General features: G+C 43.6%; 1 protein-coding gene across 4 annotated transcripts in view; it reads right to left on the reverse strand.

Annotated features, from left to right (window-relative positions):
- SPECC1 (sperm antigen with calponin homology and coiled-coil domains 1) overlaps positions 1 to 26,424 on the reverse strand; it is a 193,944-nt gene that overhangs the window by 96,819 nt on the left and 70,701 nt on the right. For all 4 annotated transcript variants that reach the window (XM_034989683.1, XM_034989684.1, XM_034989685.1 and 1 more), the window contains exon 3: positions 6,740 to 8,319. In XM_034989683.1, coding sequence (XP_034845574.1) covers positions 6,740 to 8,319 — 1,580 coding nt within the window. The remainder of the gene's footprint in view (positions 1 to 6,739; positions 8,320 to 26,424) is intronic.

The raw sequence follows: 26,424 nt of genomic DNA on the forward strand, positions 1-26,424 counted from the left end.
CCCGCAAGCTCCCCCGGTGACCTCCTACTCCCCTCAAGATTCAGGTTGTAAATCAAACAAAAGGACATGTCCTGATGACTCAGGGTTTCACTGTGAATTTCTCCGTTGTGTTCTAATCAAGTAAAATTCTCCTCATTCGCTGAGACTTGAAAGGTGGTTTTCTTCCCACCAAAACTCTCTGGCCTTAAGACCACAGTGTGTCAGAGTCCTCAGGTCGGCCTCAGATGTTTTTCTGTCTCTTCACTGCCACGGAACCAGGAAGCACCACAAATCAGTGATGAGGAGTAACAGTTCTGGGGGTCAGACCCCACTGTGAACCCTGGCCTTCATCAATTCATCAATTTAGCTAGTCGCCGAGCCATTCTCTGCCTCAGCTTCTTCAGATGCAAAAAATTAGACAACAACAGTATCTCTAGCATAAAATTATGACGATTAAATCAGATTAGATGATCTAAAGGGTTGAAGAGTCCTAGCACATATAAAGCCCTAAAATATTAGTTATTATTAAAATATGACCATAATTTTATTTTTTAACATATTCATAGCACTATAGCAGCCTCTCCCCTAATCCGGTGACAAGTGTCTCTAACATTCACTCATTTATTCAACAAGTATTTCCTGGATATCTAATATATGGAAGAAGTCACAATGTTAAAATTACACAGCTGATCCGTGAACAAGGGGAAGGGGGCGGTTAGGGGCACCAACCTCCCCGCCACAGTCAAAACTTTATGACTTTACTAAACCGGAACTTTTGACTCCACCAAAACTTAACCACTAATAGCCTTCTATTGGCTGGGAAGCCTTATCGATAACATAAACAGTGGGTTGACATATGTTTTGTATGTGATATGCATTATGTACTGTATTCTTAGAATAAAGGAAATGAGAGAAAAGAAAATGTTATTTAGAAAATCGTAAGGAGGGATGCCTGGGTGGCTCAGTCGGTTAAGCGTCTGCCTTTGGCTCAGGTCATGATCCCAGCGTCCTGGGATCGAGTCCCACATCGGGCTCCCTGCTCCGCAGGGATCCTGCTTCTCCCTCTGCCTCTGCCTCTCTCTCTGTCTCTCATGAATAAATAAATAAAATCTTAAAAAAAAAAAAAAAAGAAAAAAGAAAATCGTAAGGAAGAGAAAATACATTTACAGTACTGTACTTGCTGGAAAAAAAAAGCCGGGCGCCTGGGTGGCTCAGTTGGTTAAGCAACTGCCTTCGGCTCAGGTCATGATCCTGGAGTCCCGGGATCAAGTCCCGCATCGGGCTCCCTGCTTGGCAGGGAGTCTGCTTCTCCCTCTGACCCTCCCCCCTTTCATGTGCTCTCTGTCTCTCTCATTCTCTCTGTCTCAAATAAATAAATAAATAAAATCTTTAAAAGAAAAAAAAAAGCCCACATATACGAGGACCCATGCTGTACAAGGGTTAGCTGTACAGAATGTGAACGTGAATAAACTTGGAGTGATTGCTTTAGTAACTTCACCAGGAATAAGAATGTGTTACTTCTGCTGTGTTTGTTTGTACATCTAACTTGGTTCCTCCAAAACTCCTTTTGCTTAATTCTTGGCCCTGTTCCGAATATATACTGCTGATGGAGAGCCATATTTCATTCATGCTGACCAAAACTTGAACTTTTTTTTTTTTTTGTAATGCTGCCCTGCCAAGCAAGGTAGAGGAGAACGTGCTAATTCAGTTTACACTTTTGTCATGGAAAAAGAAAAATGGCGGGTGCCTGGGTGGCTCAGTTGGTTGGGCGGCTGCCTTCGGCTCAGGTCATGATCCTGAAGTCCTGGGATCGAGTCCCGCATTGGGCTCCCTGCTTGGTGGGGAGTCTGCTTCTCCCTCTCCCACTCCCCCCTCTCATGCTCACTCTCTCTCTCTCTCTCTCTCAAATAAATAAATAAAATCTTAAAAAAAAAAAAAGAAAGAAAGAAAGAAAAAGAAAAATGGCTATAATAAACACTCAAAGAAGAGGGTAAAAATCTGCATTTCACTTTGGAACTTTCTAGATTTTCCAGATGAGTGCTCACAGAGGGGCTTCCCGAGTGCTCACCCAGGAGAGACAAATGCTGGGGCTTCGCAGACAAGTCCTAAGGTCAAGTGAAGGGAAGAATGGTGTTCAGGCATAACGTCAGGAAGGATATGAACATGTCTAAAGGGAAAAATGGGCCCCTCCAAAGGGAAGGGGGAATCAGCCCAGGAATTCCAGAAGGGAGAGCCCACACTTGGGTCCACGGGAGAAGCAGCGCCCCCTCTTCTGAGTTACATGGAGGCACAGGGGGTAGGAGCACAGATCCAGGGGGTCTGGTCCTATTGGCAAGACCACCCTTACTCAAACATCGGATGTCTCCTGGCCAAACCCTCAGGTTCAGCTCCCACCCCCCTGCACAAGGTTGCAAGAGCAGAGCCCTACAGGGCGGGGGGGGGAGGTTGGGGAGCCGAGGGAGCCGGCAGTCACGCGACATGTGACTGCTGTGTGTCCTGGGCCACATGATTGTCATGTCTGACCTAATAAAGGACAAAAGGGCATTCTGGCTCTACAGAGGCCACTTCCTAAGCTCCAGCTCCTGGTGCACAGCAGGCTTCAAACTCTGCACTACCAGGCCGGGGCCTGAGGCACAGTCCCTGAGCAACAGCCCCCCGTGAAGGCTTCCCGGTGCAGAGCCTGCAGGCCTTTCCCCAACCTGCCTGGACAAGTGTCTCCACTTGACTTCCTCGGGAGGACTGGAAAACAGGCTCTGTCACACAAATTTCTTTTCCTCTCCTTTCCTTTTTTTTTTTTTTTTTTAAAGATTTTATTTATTCATTTGAGAGAGAGAGACTGAGAGAGAGAGAGAGCATGAAAGGGGGGAGGGTCGGAGGGAGAAGCAGACTCCCTGCCGAGCAGGGAGCCCGATGCGGGACTCGATCCAGGGACTCCAGGATCATGACCTGAGCCGAAGGCAGTCGCCCAACCAACTGAGCCACCCAGGCGCCCTCCTTTCCTTTTTTTTGAGAGAGAGAGAGCGCGCACGTGCAAGGCGGGGGTGGGAGAGGAGGGGCAGAGGATGAGGGAGAGAATCTTAAGCAGGCTCCACGCCCAGCTCGGAGCCTTAGATCCTGACCTGAGCCGAAACCAAGAGTCAGATGCTTAACCAACAGAGCCACCCAGGTGCCCCCACACAAGTTTCTTATTGCCTTCTTCTCAGCATGAAGTCACAGGACTCTGCTCTGCCCAGAGAACTGATAAACTGTTGTCAGCCAAAGGCACTGGAGAGAATAGGGAAACAGTCTGAGGTGAAGACCACTGAAATGTCCGTGTCTTCAGCCTGAACAATTCAACCATAACCGACTCTCCCAAGAGTACCCAGTGCATGGTGCACGAAGGGGAAGTGATCCCTACGTTCTCCTGAACTCCACCACACAGATTCACCAATACTTCTGAGCTCCTCCAAGACGCCAGGGATGGGCAGGCGGCTTTCATACGAGTGAGCCTAGCCGATCTGCCGTAGGGACGATGACCTGACAGAGCTCAGGGCCCATCCTTGTCACATCTTTCTCTCAAATTCTGGTTTTGCCACTTGTGACCAGTGGCCCCCCCTAATTAGTTAGGCCTGGTGACCAATACTGGTCATGCAGGGATTACTGTACCCCTAGTTTTCCTTGACCACTCATAGCAAGTGTTTCTTTATAATCTCCTTTCTCTTCTGGAAAAGACACCTGAGTTTCTACAGTGAGAACTAAATCTCTAAAAGGATACCACCTATAGCTTTTGACCTTGGGGGAAAAAAATCAGTATTTTCTTTTAAAACTTCTGTGTTTCAAGCCTTGTGAAAACATTCTAACTTGAAATCAAGATCCCGGAACAACTGAAAATTTGAACGTCAGAAGAACATAAACCTGGATTGCATTATTGTCCAGAAAACCAAGAATCTCATGCAACAACACGCTCCTTGCCGCTGGCTGGGGCAGCCGTATGAGAGGCTTACAGGAGGCTGAACAATCAGGACTCTGGAAAGGAGACCCTTCCTCAAAGTCGTACGGAGGCACGTTCTATAATCATACAGGAAGCTGCCAGCAAAATTTGTGTTGGAGATCAGAGAAGCTGACAAGAATGGAGATACTAACTGAAGACAAAGAAAGGAGAGGAATAAAAAGCCTCCAAAATAATCACAATGATTGTAAATGTCCTACCAATTTTCCATTTACTGTGGGGAACAGATCCATCTTGTGCCCCCCCCCAAAGAAGTAAATTTTAGGGCGCCTGGGTGGCTCAGTTGGTTAAGCGACTGTCTTCGGCTCAGGTCATGATCCTGGAGTCCCGGGATCGAGTCCCGCATCAGGCTCCCTGCTCGGCAGGGAGTCTGCTTCTCCCTCTGACTCTCCCCCCTCTCATGCTCTCTCTATCTCATTCTCTCTCTCAAATAAATAAATAAAATCTTTAAAAAAAAAAAAAAGTAAATTTTAAGGCTTTTCAGAGGCTCTTCTCACAGTATCTGACTCATTTATGTAATTTAGCCAAACTGGAAACTTTTATGGACTTACTACATCTATCAGATCATAGGATGGTTTGGTACTGCTTTTCCTCTCTGTAAATATGTGATTTTGTTATTTCTCATAATATTCATATTTTGCCAAGAATTAGAGTGGATGAATGAAGAGTTCGGGTAGAAGTTGTTTATCACCAAGAAAACTGCTTGGTGATGAATAGGACACTCACCTTGACATCTGCTTAAGGCAGTTAAACGTGAAAGTTCTATGCAAAAATGTCTGGCGAGGCGATTGAGAACCGAAGAATTAGGATTTACCCCAGGAATGCAGAGATGATTTAACACTAGACTACCTTAGAAAATCTATTATTGTAATTTATCTCATTAACAAGTAGAGAAACCACCGTGATCACATAAAAACTACTCTAAGATCATGGCAGATGTGGAAGATCTACAGTAGATGTAGAAAATTTCAATCTCCAACCTTTTAAAAAAAAAGGCAAGCAAAATACTTGTATCACTCAATAAAAGGTACACAACAAGTGCTTACAACAGACATCCTTGATGAAATGTTGAAGGCACTCCTGTTAAACAAGGCCAAGGTCCCTGCACCACCACACTTCTATTCAGCACTGCGCAGCAGAGAGGGGCCTGCCCAAGGTCACAGACTGAACCATTAGCTAAGTCAGGAGGACCCAAACTTTCCACCTACCAAGCCACCACCTTCCCATCCTTCAGGATGGTTTTGTGCTGAAAGTGTTCCTGTTTCTTTGGGGCATGAGTCCCTTACATCTTATAACTTGAATTCATGGTTGCTGGTGGATTAGTTGATATCCTGTATTGGGGTTTCTACAGTAAGCTTCCAGGCAGCCTAGAAAGTCTGGGTTTTTACCTTTTCAAAGGTAACAGAAAAGGACAGGAAGGTTAGCACAGTTTACAACTCCACTCCAATTACAGATCGGTGGCCCTGTACATGTAAGACAGGGCAAACTTAGGGGCGCCTGGGTGGCTCAGTCGGTTAGGGGTCTGCCTTCGGCTCAGGTCATGATCCTCGGGTCTTGGGATCAGCCAGAGTCAAGCTCCCAGCTCAGTGGGGAATCTGCTTCTCCCTCTCCTTCTGCCCCTCCACCTGGCTCATGCTCTCTTAGATAAATAAATAAAATCATTAAAAAAAAGAAAAAAGAAACATGATTTTAGGGCCAGACAGTATTCTCTTATATTTCTTTTTTTTTTTTTAAAGATTTTATTTATTTATTTGACAGAGAGAGACACAGTGAGAGAGGGAGCACAAGCAGGGGGAGTGGGAGAGGGAGAAGCAGGCTTCCCGCGGAGCAGGGAGCCCGATGCAGGGCTCGATCCCAGGACTCCGGGATCATGACCTGAGCCGAAGGCAGATGCTTAACGACTGAGCCACCCAGGCACCGTAAAATCATGTTTCAAAGAGTAAATGAGAAGAATATTCTCAGAAAATATTAAATTAAAAAAGAGTATGTACAAGAGAAGTCTAAAATTTTTTTTTTAAAGATTCACTTATTTATATTTGAGAGAGAGAGCACGTGTGCACCCGCAGGGGGAGTAACAGAAGAAGAGAGAGAGAGAATCCCCAGCAGACTCTCCACTGAATGGGGAGCCTTATGTGGGGCTCAGTCCCACGAACCTGAGACCATGACCTAAGTTGAAACCAAGAGTCAAACTCCCAACCGACTGAGCCACCCAGGCACCTCTAAAAATTTTTTTTAACTTGTGGGGCACACACACACATAAATCTGAAAGAAAACACCAAAATAGCGGTTATACTATTACTTGGTAGGGAAATTAGGGATGATTTTAATTCTCTGTTAGCAGTTACAGCCGAAAGCATGCTAACTGATCTGGGTAACTCTCTCTCATTCTGAGCCAGTAAGACTCAGCTTATTTGCTACCTCTTCCAACAAGCCCTCCTGCACTACCTTCCTTTGTCCCCTATAATTTTAGGTGCTCCTCCTTGGCACTGGACTCTGAGCTGTCCTCTATGATACTCTTTCTCCCTGCATCGTATTCACTCATTTGATTCACTATACCCCTGCTACACTTTGAACTGCCTATAGTCAGAAATTGGGGTGTTTCATTTTTGTATCCCCGATCTGTCTGGAATGCAACAGATCTTGAAGATGGAATGCTGGATTCATGAATGAAATTGGCTGAGCTAAGGAATCTCTGCGCTCTGTGAATCTAAAGGTCAAAGAGGGGAAGGCTAAGAAGGATGAGGAAACACGGGCACAGAGGTACCTCCTTACCTTGGCCAGGAGGCTCGAGACATGTTTAATTTCACCATGGGCCTTCACTAATTCTTGCCTGAGCTCAGTGCAAGACAGTTCCAGCTGATCTTTCTCAGCTCGAGCAACTCTCAACATTTCTTGAACCTCACGACCCTCTGCCGTGTGCCCCATGGGGCTGGTCTCCGTAGCTTTCTGCTTCTCATTCTCCAAACGAGCCTTCATCGACCCATGTTCCATCTGCAGCCCTTCTAGCGTGGCTTTACACTCTTCCAGACTTTGGGCCATCACGCCGTTATTACGCCGTTCCAGGTCCAGAAACCCATTCAGTTTTTCGTTTTCTTCCTTCAGGTGTTTAATCATCTCTAAAGCGCCTTGGTTTTCTTCCTCAACCTTCCGTAAGCTACAGGTCAGCTGCTGCTCAATGTTGAGCAACTTCTCTCTTTCAAAGCGGCCCTGGTCAAGAATTTCTGCGCACTTCTGCTCCAGCTCAAGGATCTTTCCTTCTTGCGTGTTGGGCTCCTCATTCTTCACTCGCTCTTGTAAGAGATTTAGGAGTTTCTCGTTTTCCTGACTGAGCTGCTCGGCCCTCTCCCGATGCTGATGGAAGGACGTTTCTAAAATCGTCTTCTCGTCCACGAGTTTCTCATTTTCGGCTGTCAGTTCCTGCACCATTTGCTGCTGGTCTGACAATTCTTGCAAAGTGGCCTGCAGCTCCTCTGCAGTGCTGTGGTGGTTTTCCTCCATCTTCTGTATCTTCTCCGTGAGGGAAGCCAGGGAAAGTTCGCTCACGTTGTTAGGGGAACTGCCGGTGGTCGAACACTTGGAGCTTTTAAAGGGGTTGCTGGTAGAAGACAGGGGCCGGGAGGGGGTGTCTGCGGTGATGTGCTCGAAATCAGAGGCATCCGGGGACAGAGAAGCTTTGGTAACGTCGCTGCTTGAAGAGCCCGACGTCCGTAATGCATTTTCATGTATGTTGTTCCTGTACTCCTCGATTTCACCGGACAACTGATTTCCAGTCGGGCTCCCAAAGCTTGACTCCTGAGTTATGGATGTTGGGCAGCTGCTCTCACCAGTGTGACTCACGCCTCCCTCTGAATTGGGGGAGTGCTCCAGGTAAGTCAGTTTCTCCCTCAAGGCCCGGTTTTCCTCCTCGAGATCTGCAAGCTCTTTCTGAAAATTCTTGTTCTTCTCCTCAAGAGCTCTTATCAAAGGTTCTGAGTCACTGGGCAAGGCGGACGTTCCGTCTAGATTGGAGTCTGACGCCTCAGCTCCTTCGATGCTCTGAGTCCTTCTCTCCTTGCATTTCTTCAGTTCACTTCGAAGCCTGTTAATTTCACTATCTTTTGCTTTGGCTTCTGCCAGAAGTTCCCGAACTTGGGACTCGAGCACGGCCTTTTCCCCACCTTCATGCTCTTGTTTGGGTCTCGTGGAAGTGGTCCTCAGGTGCTTAGTAGGGGTGGGTGTGCTGGAAGAAGTTGGACTGGACACCGACTTCCTGGGGTTGGAGGGACCGCGTGGCACAGTTCTCTCTCTTGAGACAGTTACTGAAAGTTCTCGAGGAGCTGGAATGCCCGTCCGTTTGGTTGTCGTCACAGCCCCTAAGGACAGAAGGAACAGAAACCAATGAAACAAGGCAAGCACTTTTATAAATGAAACCCAAGTGACTTCAACTCACATGGGATAGTGAAGAGGGTGACTGTGCCCTTTACTCATATTGCCCCCTCCGCCACTCTGCGTAAGTATTTGGATCTGATTGGAGTTTCTGTGCCTCCTCCCACAGCCCTATACTTTGGGGGAAGCTGGACTCCAAGCCTGAGCTCCTCCTCATAAGCCACAGTTGCTGGTTCAAGGCATGGACACACTCCTCAACCAAAGTCAATAGAACAGCAGGAGAGGGTTTCTGGGTGAGCTCCTAAAACACTACTGCACATGAGTAAGGGATCATATAAGTCTGGGAATGGCTGCAATCACAAGAGGAAGGTGAGAATGCAGAGTATAGAAAGAAGAAAACCAAATTTTTAGTAGCACTGTGGAGATACCCAATCAATCAACCTTGGAGCTTAGCCTAAAGCTGGCCGCCTGATGACATAAACCAATAAATACTCTTTATCCAAGTCACCTTAAATTGGGTTTTCTGTAACTTGCAGCTTAATGCATTTGAACCATAACCTTGGCAATTGAACAGCTTTCTGACAAAATGCAAGTTCATTCTGAATTTCTTAAAACATTTTTTAAAAAATTCACCAACATCTTGTGAATGAGCACGAATTTGACTAAGAAATCATAAGACACAAATAATACCAAGTTAAGACTAATCTAATCCAGTGACACACTGCTTTTATCATAGGTGGAAATGGTGTGCTTTTTTCTATTCAGAGAGACAAGAATAAATGGAGTGAGGACATATTACATGTATCTATGGCACAGTTTTAAACATTAAAGGGATTTACACAGTATGGAAATGACACAGAATTTAGAGTATTTATAATGGGAAATGTAAGGTAAAGGACTGTTCTCTATTTTGGTCTATACTACATTACAATATTAAAATAAATTCTGGGGGTGAAAACCCAGACACTGACCTCCTATATGCTCTAGAAATGAAACCCACCTCAGAGGTTAAAGGGTAAATGAAAATTTTGGACCTACTCTACAAACTCAAAGACCCTTTGATGAATCAAGGCCGACTGCTATGATTTATCTAACTCTGCACGTTGGGTTGAAGGTCCTCATAACAAAGGACCCTAGAACGAGTCCCCAATCCCTGGGGCTCCACAAGGTAGGAGGTGGTGGGGGGGTGCCCCCACAGACTGGCAGCAGCCCCTGTCCACAGGACAGAAGCAGAGCCCAACGTGGCACAGGAGCCCTAAGCCCACTGCCAGGACCGCTACTAAGGAGCACCTGCAGATCTGAGCATCCTGAAATCAGAGGTGATGATGTGAAGGCCAATGGCATTAACTGCTGTGTCTAACAGTCGAGTGCTTTTTAAAACTTTGATAATAAAGGCTAAGCTGGGGGCGCCTGGGTGGCTCAGCTGGGTAGGCGGCCAACTTGATTTCGGCTCAGGTCATAATCTCGGGGTCCTGGGATCGAGCCCTGCCCTGTGTTGTTGGGCTCTGCGCTCAGCAGGGAGTCTGCTTCTCCCTCTCCCTCTGCCCCCCCAACCCCGCTCATGCTCTCTCTTTCAAATAAATAAATAAAATATTTTAAAAAGATAAAAGAAGTAAAAGCTAAGCTATCATACTAATATACAGAAAAACTATGGTTTCTAAAGTAACTTTCAAACTAAGTTACTGGAAAGCTAAGAGTACTATGATAAGCACTTAGTACTTTTAGGTGTCTGACTTGCATCCTTCTTAATGGAGAAAATACTCTGTGAAGAAAAGATTTATTTAATTATTCTTGCAAAATGAAGATAGCAATCACTCAGCAAGAAAACGTTTTAGTAACTCTGGTTCTCTAGAATAAAGTAATCCTGGCGAGGGCCCCTAAGGAAAACGGAAGATGAACTCAAGTTTTGCTGTAACCTTCGTCAGAACAGGCAGCCGGGAGGGTCCAGCACTGATCGTCACAGACCCACTGGCCATTCCTTTTACAGCCCTGAAACTAAGGCTCCTTTCAACTATTCGTCAGTTCTGAAGATGGGCAGGACTCAAACGGAACAGCAGATCAACTCTGTCATCACTTCCAGCCCAAGGGGAACTCCTCCCTTCTGCTGCCAAATCTCAGTTTATTCCCCACATAGGTGTTACTACTTGCACCTTACCTAAACTACGAGGAATTTTTTTTAATATCCAAATAGATTTGTGAAATACATCCAGCTGTGTATTATGAGACACACAATCCAGTCGTATTTGTTACAACATCTGTTCTTTTTTTTTAATCCATTCTGACACCTCATTGGCACCAAAGGAAGTCACTAGTCTTAGTATTTTCCTAAGCTTTTTTTAAAAGGCTCTTCCCAGCTTTGTACACATCATTTCCAAAACTGTAATTACCAGAGGTTAAGTGTAGAGGGTTGCAAAAATTCACTGTCAGACCAGACTAAGATTGGTGCACGGCGGCTCACCCCCCATCCATGCGGATCTGCAGCGCAGGCGTCCGCGTCATGGGCATAGTCAGCAAGTCCTATCGCTCAGAATGTAATCAGTCAGAAGGTTCTACTACTCAGAATCCACCTCAAGTACTGTGAGTGAGGAAGCCTCACTGTTGAGCAATACATCCTGGAACCCTGAAACAGGGCACACCACCTGACACATATACCATGGCAAGGGGGACACAGAGGTGGCCAGAAGCCTGGGGCTCATAGAACAGGGGCGGCTCAGCTGCTACTCTTACTTCTTGGGTCTTTTCCCCATTCTCATACCAGACCATAACTTATTCCTACTGAGGCTAGCTGTCTAACTGCATGAAGTTAAAATAAAAGCAAGCTCCACCTCATAATTGGGAAGACTAATATGATTTTACAAACCATGTTTGATATGTTACATTTTAAAATGCCAAATGAGGGGCACCTGGGTGGCTCAGTCCGTTAAGTGGCTGCCTTTGGCTCAGGTCATGATCTCGGGGTCCTGGGATCGTTGAGCTCCCTGCTCAGTGGGGAGCCTTCTCCCTCTCACTCTGCCCCTCCCCCTGCTTGTGCTCTCTCTCGCGCTCACTCACTCTCAAATAAACAAAATCTTTAAAAGAAAAACTTATTTAAAATGTCCTCCCCCATTTCTTTTCTGGTAACCAACCAGTCAGTCCCTAAAACCTGCTAACTGGTTCTGGAAATGTTTCCATATTTTTCCTTTGTTTTCCTTTTGGTATGGATCCAGTCCAGGTCTTTAAGAATGTTCCGTCTAAATTTCTGAACTGTGCTCACAGGTCCTCCTGATGCCAGTCTCTCCCAGCTTGGAGACATAATGGACCAAAAGCCCTTAAACAACTTGCTCACTGTTCTGTTCCAGAATCTGTAAGCATTCCTGCCTGCTGCATCAGTGTTAAACTTCTTCCCTGGGCTTTCAGGGTCAGGCATAATAGGATCCGAATCAACATATCCAACCTTTTCACTTCGGGTTTTTTTTCTTCCCTCCAACATACCTATTTAACCCATTCAATGTCTCCAATACACCTATGGCTTATTGAAATAGCATTTCCTTTCCACTGGATCCTTCTGGTGGGCATTTAAACAAGATTAACTCTCTTCAATTAAAAAAAAAAAATCGGGGGGCACCTGACTGGCTCAGTTGGTAGAGCATGTGACTCTTGATCCTGCAGTTGTGAGTTCGAACCCCACGTTGGCTGTAGAGATTGTTTAAAAATAAGATCTTTTAAAGAAAGAAATCTGGAGTCCACATCATCCTCCAGCTAATATCTGATTAGCTTCCCTTCCCCTGTCATTTACTCCTCTACCCACTGCCATTACTCAACCAAAACCCTGTCTGCTGAGGCCACTGACGACCTCCATGTGGGCCAACACAACAGACATCATCAATCCTCTCAGCAGAGCTGGTACAATTCCTTCCTTTCTGAAGCATGCTTCTGATGTCCCACTCTCCTAGTTTTTCTCTTAGCTCAGCAGCGGTCCTCTATCTGTCTCTCTCCTTTGCTGGCTCCTCCTTCTTTCTGCTTCTACTGGTCAGAAGCTTCAGACCTAGGTCCTGGGCCTTTTTTCTTCTCTTATTACAAATTATTTTCCTGGTGATTCTACGCCATCTCATGATCTTAAAATACCACCTATATACTGATGACTCCCTAATTAACTCTCTTACATGGACCTCCCATCTGAGCAACAGATCTGAATATCAAACTACTTACTTGATAAGCATAATCGAATTAACAAAAGTTACCTCTAGTTTAGATCAAAGGCATAAGGGTAGACTAAGAAAGAGTGAACAGAATGTGCAAAAGGCCTGGAGTGCAGAGAGCCCTGGCAAGGAGGGGGCTGATGAGGAAGAAGGCTCATTTACAGAGGGTTCTCAAGGAAGGCCTCACTGACAGAGCTTGAGATTCAAGGTGATATACACCCATTAAAACAAGGCCATGATACTTGGAAGAAAGAAAAAGACAGCACAAGAAAAAGCTCTCAAATTTTTTAAATACTTTTTTTTTTTTAATTAAAAGATTCAACAGAAGGAATGGAATGCAAAATCAAGGAACTCTCCCAATATGTAGGGAAAAAAATGAAAACAAGATGGAAATAGAAAAGATAAACACTCAGGGCCAATCCAAAAGATCAATCAATTAACAGAAGATCCAGAAATAGGAGCGTCTGGATGGCTCAGTTGGTTAAGCATCTGACTCTTGATTTCAGCTCAGGTCATGATCTCAGGGTTGTGATATCGAGCCCTGAGTCCTATTCTGCGCTCAGCTCAGAGTCTGCTTGAGATTCTCTCTCTGCCCCTCTCCCTGCATGCACACGTGCTCTCTATACAATCTTAAAAAAAAGAAAAAAGATCCAGAAATTTAGATGAGTAGAAACAGAGTGGAGGAAATTCCCAAAGAACTGACATGAGAGAATCCCCCAAAGATGAAGAACATGAGTCTTCAGAACTCCTGTCAGGCAAAACAAATTAAAAAAGACCCACAGATACAATACACCTTCTATCAATTTTCAGAATACCAAGAATGCCTATAAGTTCGGGGAAGGGGTGTGAGCGTGAGACTGGCCATCATCATTCATTATAGCAATACTGAATTCTCAGAGGCAACAAAGCAAATGCCTTCAAAATTCTGAGGGAAAATGATTTTCAAACTAGAATTCTATACCCAAACTACTATAAACCAATCACAGAGGTAGAAAATACATTTTAAAACATAAGAAAGTGAAAAAAAATTAAACAGTAACACTCTTTCTAAGTAAGTTATTTGAAGATGTGATCCAGGAAAACAAAGGGGTAAACCAAAGAAAAAGAGGATGAATGATGATCCTGGGAGAGCAGAGGTTCTAACAGAGCAAACCAGTCAAGGGAAGTCTCAAGATGATACCCACAGAGCAAGTCTGGAGAACAAATCCAAACCGGGTCAAGAGGATAAAGTGCCTCTGAAGGGAAGTTTCTTTGAAAGAACATCTGACTGGATGAAGAGTATGAAAAAAAACAAAAAACAAAACGAGGATATAATAAAAACAGTGAAAAAAAAAGAAACTTCATAAAAACAGAAGTTGCATAAGAAAGGTCACAAAAACATGACTTTACTTTGCAGGAAATATATATATAGTCACAATTACATTGATACTATTTCAATTGACCTATACACAAAGTATGCAAGATGATTTTATAGAACATTGGAATATTATCCCAGCTAGCAAAAAAGTTAAAGTAGAGGGGCGCCTGGTGGGCTCAGTCGGTGACTCAGCACGTGACTCTTGCTCTCAGGGTTGTGAGTACGAGCCCCACAATGGGTGTAGAGATTACTTAAAAAAAGATTAAAAAGCTTTAAAAAAAAGTGAAAGTACCAATGAAAGAAACTGGGAGGTAGAAGACAGGTGGAAAGAGCTGGTAGAAATGGTAGTGACAATAACATCTAACCTCATCTTACAAAAGGAGAGTCAAAGATACTATATACAATTGACAAAACAAGACATAAAGATGGAAAATGTTACTGAAATAAAAGACGTAACCAAGAAAGGAACTTAAAAAAGTGATATTAAGACCCTAGGAGGAGGTGAAGTTATGAGTTAAATCCTCATCTGTCAGAGGAGGAGTCAACAAAATGTCTAAATTTGAAAAGCCAAAAAACAGCTATGTCAGGAGAATGATAAGACAAGCCACAGACTGGGAGAAAATACTTGCAAAATACATTAATGATAAAGGGCTGTTATCCAAAATATACAAAGAACTCAAGGATAAGAAAACGAACAACTTGATTAAAAATGGGCAAAATACCTGAACAGACACCTCGCCAAAAAAGATACACAGATGGCAAATAAGCATATGAAAAGATGTTCCATACCACCTGCGATTAGGGAACTGCAAATTAAAACAATGATGAGAGACCACTACCACCGACGAGAATGGCTAAAATCCAAAACGCTGACACCTCCAGCTGATGAGGATGTGGTGCAATACGAACTCTCATTCATTGCTGGTGGGAATGCAGAATGGTGCAGACACTGGGGAAGAAGGTTTGGCAGTTCTTTACAAAACTAAACACACTCTTGCCATGATTCAGCAATCGCATCCCTTGGTATTTACCCAAATGAGTTGAAAAGTCATGTCTACAAACAAACCGGCACAAAGCTCTTTACAGCAGCTCTATTGATAATTGCCCAAACATGGAAGCCACCAAGATGTCCTTCAGGAGGTGACTGGAGAAACCGTGGGGTTGTATGGGCACTCTGTGCTGTCCCAATTTTGCTGTGCCCAAAACTGCTCCAAAAGCCTATTTTTTTAAAAAAAATACGTGGTTTACGCAAGTACATGTGGTTAACTTTGAGATGTGGGACAACAAATGGGAAGGTGTAGGGCAACAGCAGTTTTGCTTTTCCTGAGAAGGGCCCTGTCCTAGTTCATTTTCTAACCTGTGCGTATACTACTTGGATAACGAGAATGGAGAAAAAGAAATGGGAAAGTTTGCAAATACGGCGCGGAAGTAGGTAATCAGCAGTCAGTTGGTTTTACGGCCAGCACTGTTCCTTTGGACTTAGAACAAGTGAGATAAAAGAAAAAAGTCTGAGGCAACACAGCGAACAGAGGCACAGCCATAAGGAACTAAATCTTGTTATCAAATCTCGGGCCCCACCTAGACTGTGGCCGAAAAGTCGTTTTTTCCTAGCTAGACTACCCTGTGGGGAGTTTCAGTGGAGGGTTTTCTAGACATTCATATATCTCATATTAAACTTAATGGAAACTCCTTTGCAAACCAAACAGGAAAAAAGCACAAAAGAATCCGACACACACTAATGGACCAAATTACTTGCTCGTTTTGCTGCCTTTGCTAAAAACAAACAGCAGGGTCCACATTTAGAGATGGTTTTTGTAACAGCGTAAGAGTTTTTTGTCTTGTCTTCATTTTGCCCCCCTCCCTTTTTTTTCTGAGAATGCCAAATTAATTTTGCTCGCATTCCACTTGCTCAGCAGCTTGGGTGAGAGTTTAAAACACTTGTAAATCTGCATCCTTCTCTTTCCCACATAGTCACACTGTTCCACGGCCACCATGAACGGTGCTCCAGATGGGAGAGGGCCTCTGAACAAAAGCCCCCTAACACTCAGAAGGGGCTCCGGGAGGACACAGTGACCACTCTGTGCTGGGTTAAAGGCAAAATAAGGCAGGAGACAAAGCAGCAGTGTTAACGAGAAGAGGTAATAGCATGCGCTGAACAGCTTCTTGCAGGCGGCCCACACAGCCGGGCGCTGGCATCTCCAGGAGAAAGCCAAAATGCAAAGCGGCTCTGGAAGGGCGGCTCCCAACATGCCATGTGAAAAGCGCAGAGCAGGCGGGGACGCCTCCTTTCCATTGAAACTGAAGTGGCCCGGGGAACGGTTGGTCCCACAACTCACTCTGCGTGCTGCGTTAGCCTCCTGGCCCATTGTTTGGGCCAAATGAAATCTTCATTCCCTAACTCAAGAGATTGGCACCTCTGCACAGGAGGTGCACCCCCAGGGTCCCTAGGCAGCAGACACTAAGGAGGAGGAGCTGAGGGCGGTGGGGCTTTAGTGAATTGGAAGATCTGCCTCTTTATGTTGCAGCCTTCCTTTCCGTAAAGATGAGAAAAGATCCACTTCCCAATTTATAAGTCTTTGGGGGCGGGTGGGGGTGGTGGAGCCCAATGCAGGGCTAGAACTCACGACCCTGAGATCAAGCTTGGAGCTGAGATTGAGAGTTGGATGCTTAACCAACAGAGCCACCCAGATGCCCCTACCAATTTGTGAGTCTTTTTTTTTTTTTTAAGATTTTATTTATTTATTTGAGAGAGAGAATGAGAGAGAGAGAGAGCACATGAGAGTGGGGGGAGGGTCAGAGGGAGAGGCAGACTCCCTGCCAAGCAGGGAGCCCGATGCGGGACTCGATCCAGGGACTCCAGGATCATGACCTGAGCCGAAGGCAGTTGCTTAACCAACTGAGCCACCCAGGCGCCCCAATTTGTGAGTCTTGACCCATTCTAGATCACGGTTTAGCTCTGACTCCCTAAAATTATACACTTGGCTCAGTGATAGCTCCATGCCTAGCAATCAGTGAGAAACTTCCAAGTTACACCATTAAAAGACACCAAATTCACCTGAATTTGCAATTACAGAAATTAGAGAATTAGGTGGACTGGGTGTGCCGAAATAGGTTTATCTAAATTACCATCACTTCTTTCTGTTCTTTTTTCTTAAACCACGCATAGGTCAAAACATAGAACTTTGAGGAATTGACCACATTCTTTAAACTAGGAGTTCTCGATGCAGGAAATGGTGTAGAGTGCTCTGGCTTTGGAAGCATTTTCATACACATTAACTTGAGGCTCACAAAAATCATTTGGCAAAGTATTGTTATCTTCATTTTATGGATAAGGAAACTGAGAGTCCGAGAGGCTTCACAATTTGCCCACGGGTCTCACAATAAGTACGTCTTCTGATACCTAAGGAACCACAAAATCCTATTATTTCAGAACTGGAAGAAACAGAGAAATCATGTAGCCTAATCTTTCAAACCCAGTAGTAGTGAGAGCATCCAATCTCTGTTGCTATTTACCAAAGTCTCATGTGCCAGTTACCAAAGATTTTCAGGGAAAGAGAACCCAGCATTAGATAGCCCTTTCCATTGTGGGAGGCTCAAAGAGCTGGACAATCCTTCTTTATATGTGGCTGAATTTGATCTTCGTGAACATGGCACATGCTGGTTCCAGTTCTGAGACAATCTGGAACCACAAAGAACAAAATGACTGCTTCTTCCACATGACATCTGAAAATGTGAAGGCAGCCCTTTGTTTGTCCTTGGGTTTCTATTCTGTAAGCAGAGCATTCCTAATCCTTCCCACCAGGCCTCACGGGACCTGGGGTTATTCATCGGGTGGACTGCCTGGTGAGCCTCTGATTTAGCAACATCCCTCTGAAATGTTACCCAGAATCTCAAAAATGCTGCCGATGCGGTTACTACGAGCAAGGAATCTCCTGGTCACAAGAGAACACCCAACTCAAACCTGCAACAATCAAATGAGATGTTTCTGGCTCACGTAACTGGAACTGGAAATGGCTCACGTAACTGGGGGCAAGTCTGGCTTCGGGTCCAGCACAACTGAAATATGTTCTCGTGGCCCATCACTCTCCCTCCCCTGCTCCTGCGTTCAACAGGCCGCCTTCATCAGTGAGCTGCCTTGCCTCACGGCAGGGGGAGGCCTGGACAGTTCCAGGCCTCACATCTGCACCCCATCACACCAGGAAGAGAGCTAGGTCCCTGCCAGAGGCCCCAACAAATGTCTCCTCGCATCTCATTCGGCCTGGGTCTCTACCCCCCTCGATTCATGAAGGTCAAGGTGATAACGCTGATTCACTGAAAGCGGGGGAAATTGGGGGAATTCTCCAAGGAGAATTCCTGACAGGAATGCCTGTTAGCAGATGCTGGGAACAAACCTCAAACGAATTGTGCCCGTGACGTGGTCTGACCAACGCTGGGGTAGTTTCCCAGCAGTACAGCACGTGGGTGTAGTAATGCAACATATAGAAAATGGTACAGTACACCAGCTTAAAACAAATAAAAAAGGCTTCAGACCCCAGTGGGGGATATTAGGTGACAAATGAAAATTGTGTATACTGTTTAGCAAGTTACCACTGTTTCAGGACAAAGTTTCCCCATAACTTCATGGCTAGAAAGAATCATTTTATTTTGCAGGTCAGGATTTGAGGAGAGGCTTGGCCAGGCAGTTCTAACTTAGTTCGATGCTCTCAGGTGGTTGCAATCCTACGGTGGCTGGGGCTCAGTTACCTGAAGACTGGCTGGGCCGGACATGCCAGCTGACTCGCTCGTATGGCAGACAGGTCAACCAATGCTGTCACATGGGAGTGGAGCTGGTCCCTTGGTCGGAGCACTGTGGGGTGGGGGGCCTCTCCAGCAGGGTGGTCTTGGGGTAGCTGAACCTGTTATAGAATGGCTCGGGGCTCCGGGGGTATTTATGCACGCAAGGGGGGGTGGTGGTCACTGTATGGCCTCTTATAAGCCAGCCTCGGCAGTCACACACGGTCACTTCTGTCCTATTCCACCGGCTGAAGCATTCCGAGGCCTGCCCAGATTTAAGGCTCACATTCCTCGACCGAGTCAGTGGGAAAGTCACAGGGTGCAAAAGCGCATGGGGTGGGAGGCAGAGACTACAATTCATCATGCCTCACTAGGCTGATGACACAGTTCTCTCTCATAAAGCCATTAACTGTGTGCCTCTGTTTCCCAAACTGGTGTTCTCCTCGTTAAAATGTCGAGACATGGAAGCCAATGTTAATTCTGCCAACAATTTGCCAGTTCCAGAGAGACACTGAAGACAATGGGAAAGTTCACTCTGGTGAATACAAGATTCTCAGTGTTTGGCACTTTATTGGGCAAGCTGGTCCTAGTCCCATTTCTTCAGTACAGTGAGAAGAAGTAAAGGCATGGGGCTCAGTGGATTAAGCGTCCAACTCTTGATTTCAGCTCAGGTCATGATCTCAGGGTCGTGAGATTGAGCCCTGCGTTGAGTGTGGAGCCTGCTTAAGATTCTCTCTCTCCTTCTCCCTCTGCCCCTCCTCCCACCCCTGCTCCCTCTCTAAAAAAAAAAAAAAAATACATATATATATATATATATATATATATGTTGTTGCTACAACATGTTCTTCAAAATCAAGCTCTAAGAGCGATGAAAATATGTTTGGTGTTTTACCACAAAAAGAATAAAATGAACCTTCCCTTATCCTTGACTTATTAATATTTTTAATTTAAAGAAAGAAAAACAGCCCTCTCCTACGTACAACTTATTCTGCACCAGATACCTTACATGTATTAGCTCATTTAAACCCTTCATAGCAGGAGCTGATTTTATATTACCTCGCAGGAAATGGAGGCATAGGTGGGTGCAGATACCTCATCCAAGGTTACACGGCTTGAGCTTGGGATTTGAACCCAGGAAACGCAGGTCTCCCAAGTTCATACTCTTAGTCACCAATCTCTCTCCTCTGCAAGTAGAAATAATAATGCTCTTTCCAAAACTGACATAATCCAAATTCCCTGCTTTCCTGAGATATGCATATGAAATATGAGATACGGAAAGAATGTGTTCTTCCATGCCGACACAGAGCGGGGCTTATTAGTCTTTTGTTTGGGGTCATAACATATGCATATATGACATAAAGCTGTAAACTTGCCTTTGTGAATTCTACTTTTTCACTAGAATATACGGCATTTATAGCCTTCCAGGACAGTGGAAATAGAGCTAACTTGTTCTCTGTAATTATACAGTAAGTACTTCATAGGAAGGATGAACTACAATTTATTCAACCAGTTCCTGCTGAGGAACATTCAGATTGTTCCCAGATTTGGGCCACTACAAAAAAGTACTGCAATTAACAAACTTTTTCTCCATTCACTACATACTCAAGTACTGGTGCTTTTATTTCTAGAGGACAGAATCCCCCAGACCGGGATTGCTTTGTCAATGGGAACACGTACTTTCAATCACAATAGCTACTGCTGGATTGTTTTCCGGAAAGATTACAACCGTCCACGCTGCCACCAACAACGCACAGGAATAACTGTGTCTTTACCCCCTGATCGGCTACTGGAAGTTACCATTCTTTTTGATGGGTGAAAAATGATTTCGTTTGACTTCCATTTCTCTGATGATAATCGATGTTCAATATCTTTGTTTCTCCTTCTTCTTTTTCTTTCTTCTTCGTATCTTCTTTTTCCTTCTAATCTTCTTCTTTTTCCTTCTTTTTACCTTTTTTCCTTCTTATCTTCTTCTTCTTACATTCTTTTTCCTTCTTCTTCTTCTTCCTTCTTCCTCCTCCTCCCCCTCCTCCTCCTTCTTCTTCTTGCATTGAATTGCTGATCATTCTATTGCCAATTGACCTGTACTACCACCTCTTTTGGTAGTTTATTCTTATCTGTTTATGGTCGTACCTCATAGATTCAGGATATTTTGCAATATTTCCCCCAGATTATTACCTATGTCCAAGCAGAGGCTGGATATACCTCAGTATTTCTTCTCTTTTCCTTTCTCAGTAACATAACTTTTCTGGGGGCACATGGTTTCAGAATAAGGACATTCTCCAGCCTCTTTTGCAGCTAGGGGCGGCTGGGTAACTAAGTTCTGACCTACTGGATCCAGTATCTTCTGAAAGCTCTCCTTACCAGGCAGTGCTCACCCCTTTCCTCCATTCTGCTGCCTGAAATGCACATGCCACATGTGGGACCCTAAGTTCAGGATCTCACCTAGCAGAGCCAGATGTCAGCAAGAACCAAAGCCCAGCACCTTCGAGCCCCAGGCCAGCCTGGACCACCAACCCAGTCTTTATCTGAGAGATGAACTTGGGTCTTGTTTAACAAAATACAAACTTCTTGACCAACTTGAGTAGGCCTTTGTTGCTATAGATAGTCAAATCCCTACTTTAATTTATATATTATTCATATATATTTAACATGTAATGAGTATGACATATTATACATAAAACATGTACTTTAATAAATTGCATATTTCTTTAATATGTTAATATAATTACATATAATACCTTATTGCCTTATATAATATATATTATATATTAAACTTCTATTTATATGTACATATTTAAAATCACATTATATAAAATATATTCATTTAGAAATACTGATCCCATACTCATATTTCTTTTTTTTTTTTTTTAAGATTTTATTTATTTATTTGAGAGAGAGAGAGATAGAGGGAGAGCACAGAGGGAGAGGGAGAAGTAGACTCCCCACCAAGCAGAAAGCCTGACACAGGGCTCGATCCCAGGACTCCGAGATCATGACCTGAGTCAAAGGCAGACGCCCAACTGACTGAGCTAGCCAGGCGCCCCCACCCATACTCATATTTCAAGAACATTTTTTTTTTTAAGATTTTATTTATTTGACAAAGAGAGACACAGCGAGAGAGGGAATACAAGCAGGGGGAGTGGGAGAGGGAGAAGCAGGCTTCCCAAGGAGCAGGGAGCCTGATGTGGGGCTCGATCCCAGGACCCCGGGATCACGACCTGAGCCAAAGGCAGACACTTAACGACTGAGCCACCCAGGGGCCCCTCAAGAACATTTTTATCCATATTCATCACATGCATGCTCTATAGCACAGTCTTCGTCATTACGAAAGCCACTTTTAAGCCTTCCATTTCAGGTTACCAGACAGCCATCTAAGTAAACTGTTTGAGACTTGGCATTTTTTGAATCCAGTGACTGCAATCATGCTATCACTGAAAATTTCATACCAAGTCTCAAATACATATTTACATGATATTATGTCAATTTCTTTTTAAAAAAAATTCTTCCTGTGAGTGAATACTGCTGACCTACAACACAACCACTTACTGTAACTGTCATATAATCTTTCAAAGCCTCAATTTAACAACACATAACACTTGCAACTCTGAGATTATACTCCACAGAATACATAGCAAATTTGTTTTAAATCTGCCTCCGTTTTTCTAAACCAGCTCTGTCAGGTGGCCTCTATTAGGCTCTAAAATTAAAACTGAGGTTATTTTAGTCTGATTCCCCTGAATCTTACTTTGTTATTCAGAATCAAGTAATTAAGAACATGTCGCCTGGTTAAAAATGAAACGCTGTGAGTCCTGAATGTACGGAGCTTCCTTTTTTTTCCCCTAAGGAATAATTCTGGGGAGAAATTAGTCTCATATCCAGGCATATTAATTTGAGATAGATTAATAATTTTATAATATTAAATCTGCCCATTCTGGAATGGAGTGTAGCTTCTCCATTATTTCAAGTCTTATTTTAAGAACCACAACGAGATTTAATACCTTTCACCTTATGTCCTATAATATTCTAGTTAAAATTATTCCTAGATATTTTATGTTACCTGTGAACTGTATTTTTCAATTTCTACCATTAACTCGTTATTGCTAGTACAGAAAAAAGCTATTACTTTTTCTATATTTATCTTATACACAGTCACAAATTCCCTTATTCTTGGGCCTAATTTTTCTTTTTTTTTTTTTAAAGATTTTTTTTTTTTTTTTTTGAAGAAAGAGAGAAAGCAAGCACAAGCAGGGGGAGCAGCAGGCAGAGGGAGAGGGAGAAGCAGGCTACCCACTGAAAAGGGAGCCCAAATCAGGGTTTGATTCCAGGACCCCAAGATCATCACCTGAGCCGAAGGCAGATGCTTAACTGACTGAGCCACCCAGGTGCCCCTGGTCTAATTTTTCTTTTCAATATTTAAGCCAAAGATGTTTTTGCCTTATTACATTAATACCAAAACAATGTAAAATAATAATGACAATACTTCAAGTTTTATACTTTCTCCAGGAGTAATTTTGTGAATTTATATTTTGAGGGAATTTCACCCATTTCCTCCAGTTTTTTGAATATATTGTTATACATTGAATTCCTCATTTCCTTCGTATCTGTATCAATAGATCCTTACTCATTTTTAATATTTTTCCTCTTCTTTAATCAGAGATCACTTCCATTATTTATCTTTTCAAAGAACTAGTGTTTGGTTTGATTTCTCTTCTTTACAGTTTTATGTCTTCTACTTTATGCCTTTCAGCTTTTAACATTATTATTTCTCTTTCTTTAGTTTTTCTCCTAGTTTCATAGGTTGACTATTTCACTCATACGTTTTCAGTCTTTTTTTCTCTTATGGTAAAAAAAGCATCTGTGATCATACATTTTGCGGCTCCATTCCAGGAGCCGCAAGCCTCCTCCCTTTGTGTATTTCTAGATTATTCATAATTTGTTTGACTTTCTCTTGGTGCACAGATTATTTAAACACGGAATCTCTGGGGGCGCCTGGTGGCTCAGTTGTTAAGCGTCTGCCTTCGGCTCAGGTCATGATCCCAGGGTCCTGGGATGGAGCCCCGCATCGGGCTCCCTGCTCAGCAGGAAGCCTGCTTGTCCCTCTCCTACTCCCCTTCCTTGTGTTCCCTCTCTCGCTGTGTCTCTGTCAAATAAATAAATAAAATCTTTAAAAAAAATAAAATAAAATAAACATGGTATCTCTGAATTCCAAAGTAGTTTTTTTTAAACAATTATCTTTTTATCATTACTTTCACTGGATTAAGGTGACAGATTATTGCACATTTAAAATCAGAATTTTTATATTTTGCTTTCTGTGACAAAGTACGCGATCAACTTCTGCAAACAATCCCTAGATCTAAAGAATGTATATTCCCTGTTCCATAAATGTGTTGAATCTTTTGTTTACAACCCCCATATTTTTCCTTCTTTTATTTGTTTGTTTTGGAGGTTGAAAACTGGCAGCCTGCAAGCTACAGATATGTTTTATTTGGCTGGTGAAGTGCTTTAAAATGTATGAATCTCAGTGCCTTTAGGCAAGGCATGCATTCTCCAGTTCACTGTGCAATTCCCATCATCTCTGCTGTCTTACACCCAATAATTCACATATTCATGCTGCCCATATGGTCCCCGTGGGCATCCACGTTAGCAATCTAGTTTCCCTGGCCTGTCAAATTAGAAAAGCCACATAATTAACATCTTCTGGTACAGTATGGTTTTTTAAAAATTAAACACTTCTTTTATTTCCAGGGTTTGTTCTATGTATTTTGTTGCTTGAAGATTAAAGACGGTTACATATTTTTGGTTTTTATCAGTATGTAATACCCCTCTTTGTCCTGTTCAATGCTTCTGTTCTTACGTTCTGCTTTGTGGGACACTAATATTGTTCCTAGTTGTTCTTTAATAGGTGAATTTAGCTTAAGAATATTTATTGTGGGGCTTTTCTTTGGCTTTCTTGTTTTTACTTCATTTTGTTTCGTGTTTATTAACTCTTCTTTCATCTCTTTTCCTCCCCTCACTTTTGTTGATTTGATATTGCTTCTCTTTATTCCTTTCTGACCTGCTTACCTGGCATTATCATCCTCAATCCCTCTTATTTTGGGGAATACTATGTATTTCTATTCTGTTTGTGGTTACTGGCCATTCTTAATAGTCCTAACCAAACCTTCATCAAAAGTAAATCACTATGCCCCCCAGTTCCTTACCAACAAAGATGAGATTAATTTTAGAGTAATTTGACATATGAAGGCCTTGAATGCCCCCACCTGCAATCGTGGGTTTTGCTGAGCTAGTCCAGAATTTTTAGTTCTGTGCCATTGTCTAGATTTTCCCTGAAAGTATGATCTTTCTTTTCAAGAATCCCACTTTACAGTTACATTATGAATTCTCGGCTACGTTGGCATCCTCGATTTATATCCACAATGTATCAGGCTGCAAGATTCACCACTCATCACTGTGTCTGATATTCTTGATCTTCCCCTGGCTTGAGGTTTCTGCTGATCCAATTACCAATATCTAATTGGTCATTTGAATATTTGCTCACATACGGTATAATAAATCCTTCATGTCTAAAAATATCCTTTTTTTACTCTGATTCATTAAGAGATATTTTGGCGGTAGAATTTGTAACTGGCATTCTCTCTGATGACCTAGCTTTTCCACCTTTCTTTCCTTAGTCTTTCGAAGGCAGGGTCCACCTCCCACTGAATAAGCTGAGAATTATCAGCTGTTTGCTTCTCGGCCCCTCTTTACAAGCTTAGGTGGCCCCTTGGTCCTGCCAATATTTTACACCTGCCCCACATTTTGACTCAGGAACCAATGCTGCAAAGCATGGACCAGGATGGGAAATGCATGCTGGCAGCTATGATGAGGATCAAGATCACGATCCTGGTCAGCAGTGGCCCAGGTGCTTGCGGAGGCCCCAGTACCAGCAGTTGTGGTGTGAGCGGCACCATCTGCCGAGGCACAGAGCAGCAGCCTCCAGCCTGAGCCAATTCTGTGTGCAAGTTCAGGCACTGTTCCAGGCTGCACCATCTCCAACGTCTCACTCTCCAGCCCTCGGACAATTCCACAGCAACTCAATATCCATGAAGAACTGTTTTTTTTCTTCCTTCGTCATTCCAGATCAGCTTCTGCGGCCCGTGAGCAAGAACCCAGGCTGATACGGCTGGGTATAGAAGACTTACAGTTCCTTTGGGTCAAAAGTCCTGACTGACACTGTCCTAGCTGCTGGTGCCTGAGCATTCCAACACCATCCTAATTCCCCTCAAAACTGACCTATCTTCCTGTCTAGAAGTTGGTAGGATTTTCATCTTTATTGCTGCCATTTAGCAATTAAATTATGCCTTTTTCCAGACTTTTGTGAGTCCTTTTAATCTGAAGCCTGAAATTTTCTTCAGCTTAGGTTTTCTCCTTTTATTTGTTACATCTTCTCCATCCGTTCCTTCCCCCCTCCCTACACTGGTCTCTCAAACATCTTACCAATTTCATGATATCAGTATCTTTGTGTCTGACAAGATACTCTTCCCCAAAAAACAATTTCAGTTCTCAAGAGGGGCTGTTATCCTTTGTGTTTCATCTAGTCAAAGTTTCAAATCAGGAACAATAACTCTTTGAGTTACTACTTTTTTTCTGGTGGATGCTTTCTTCCGTCTCTTTGATTTGGCTTTGCTCGTTCTGAGTGTTCAGCTTGAGCTCTCTATCTCAAGTTATTAAATCCCCCTTCAAGGGGATCACACCTTTTCTTTGCTAAACCTGGGTTTGGCCTTCGGCACCCAGACGTATCAGGG

The sequence above is a fragment of the Mirounga leonina genome, unplaced genomic scaffold (assembly GCF_011800145.1).
Source record: "Mirounga leonina isolate KUSES-001 unplaced genomic scaffold, KU_Mleo_1.0 Mir_488, whole genome shotgun sequence".
NCBI classification, from domain to species: Eukaryota; Metazoa; Chordata; class Mammalia; order Carnivora; family Phocidae; genus Mirounga; species Mirounga leonina.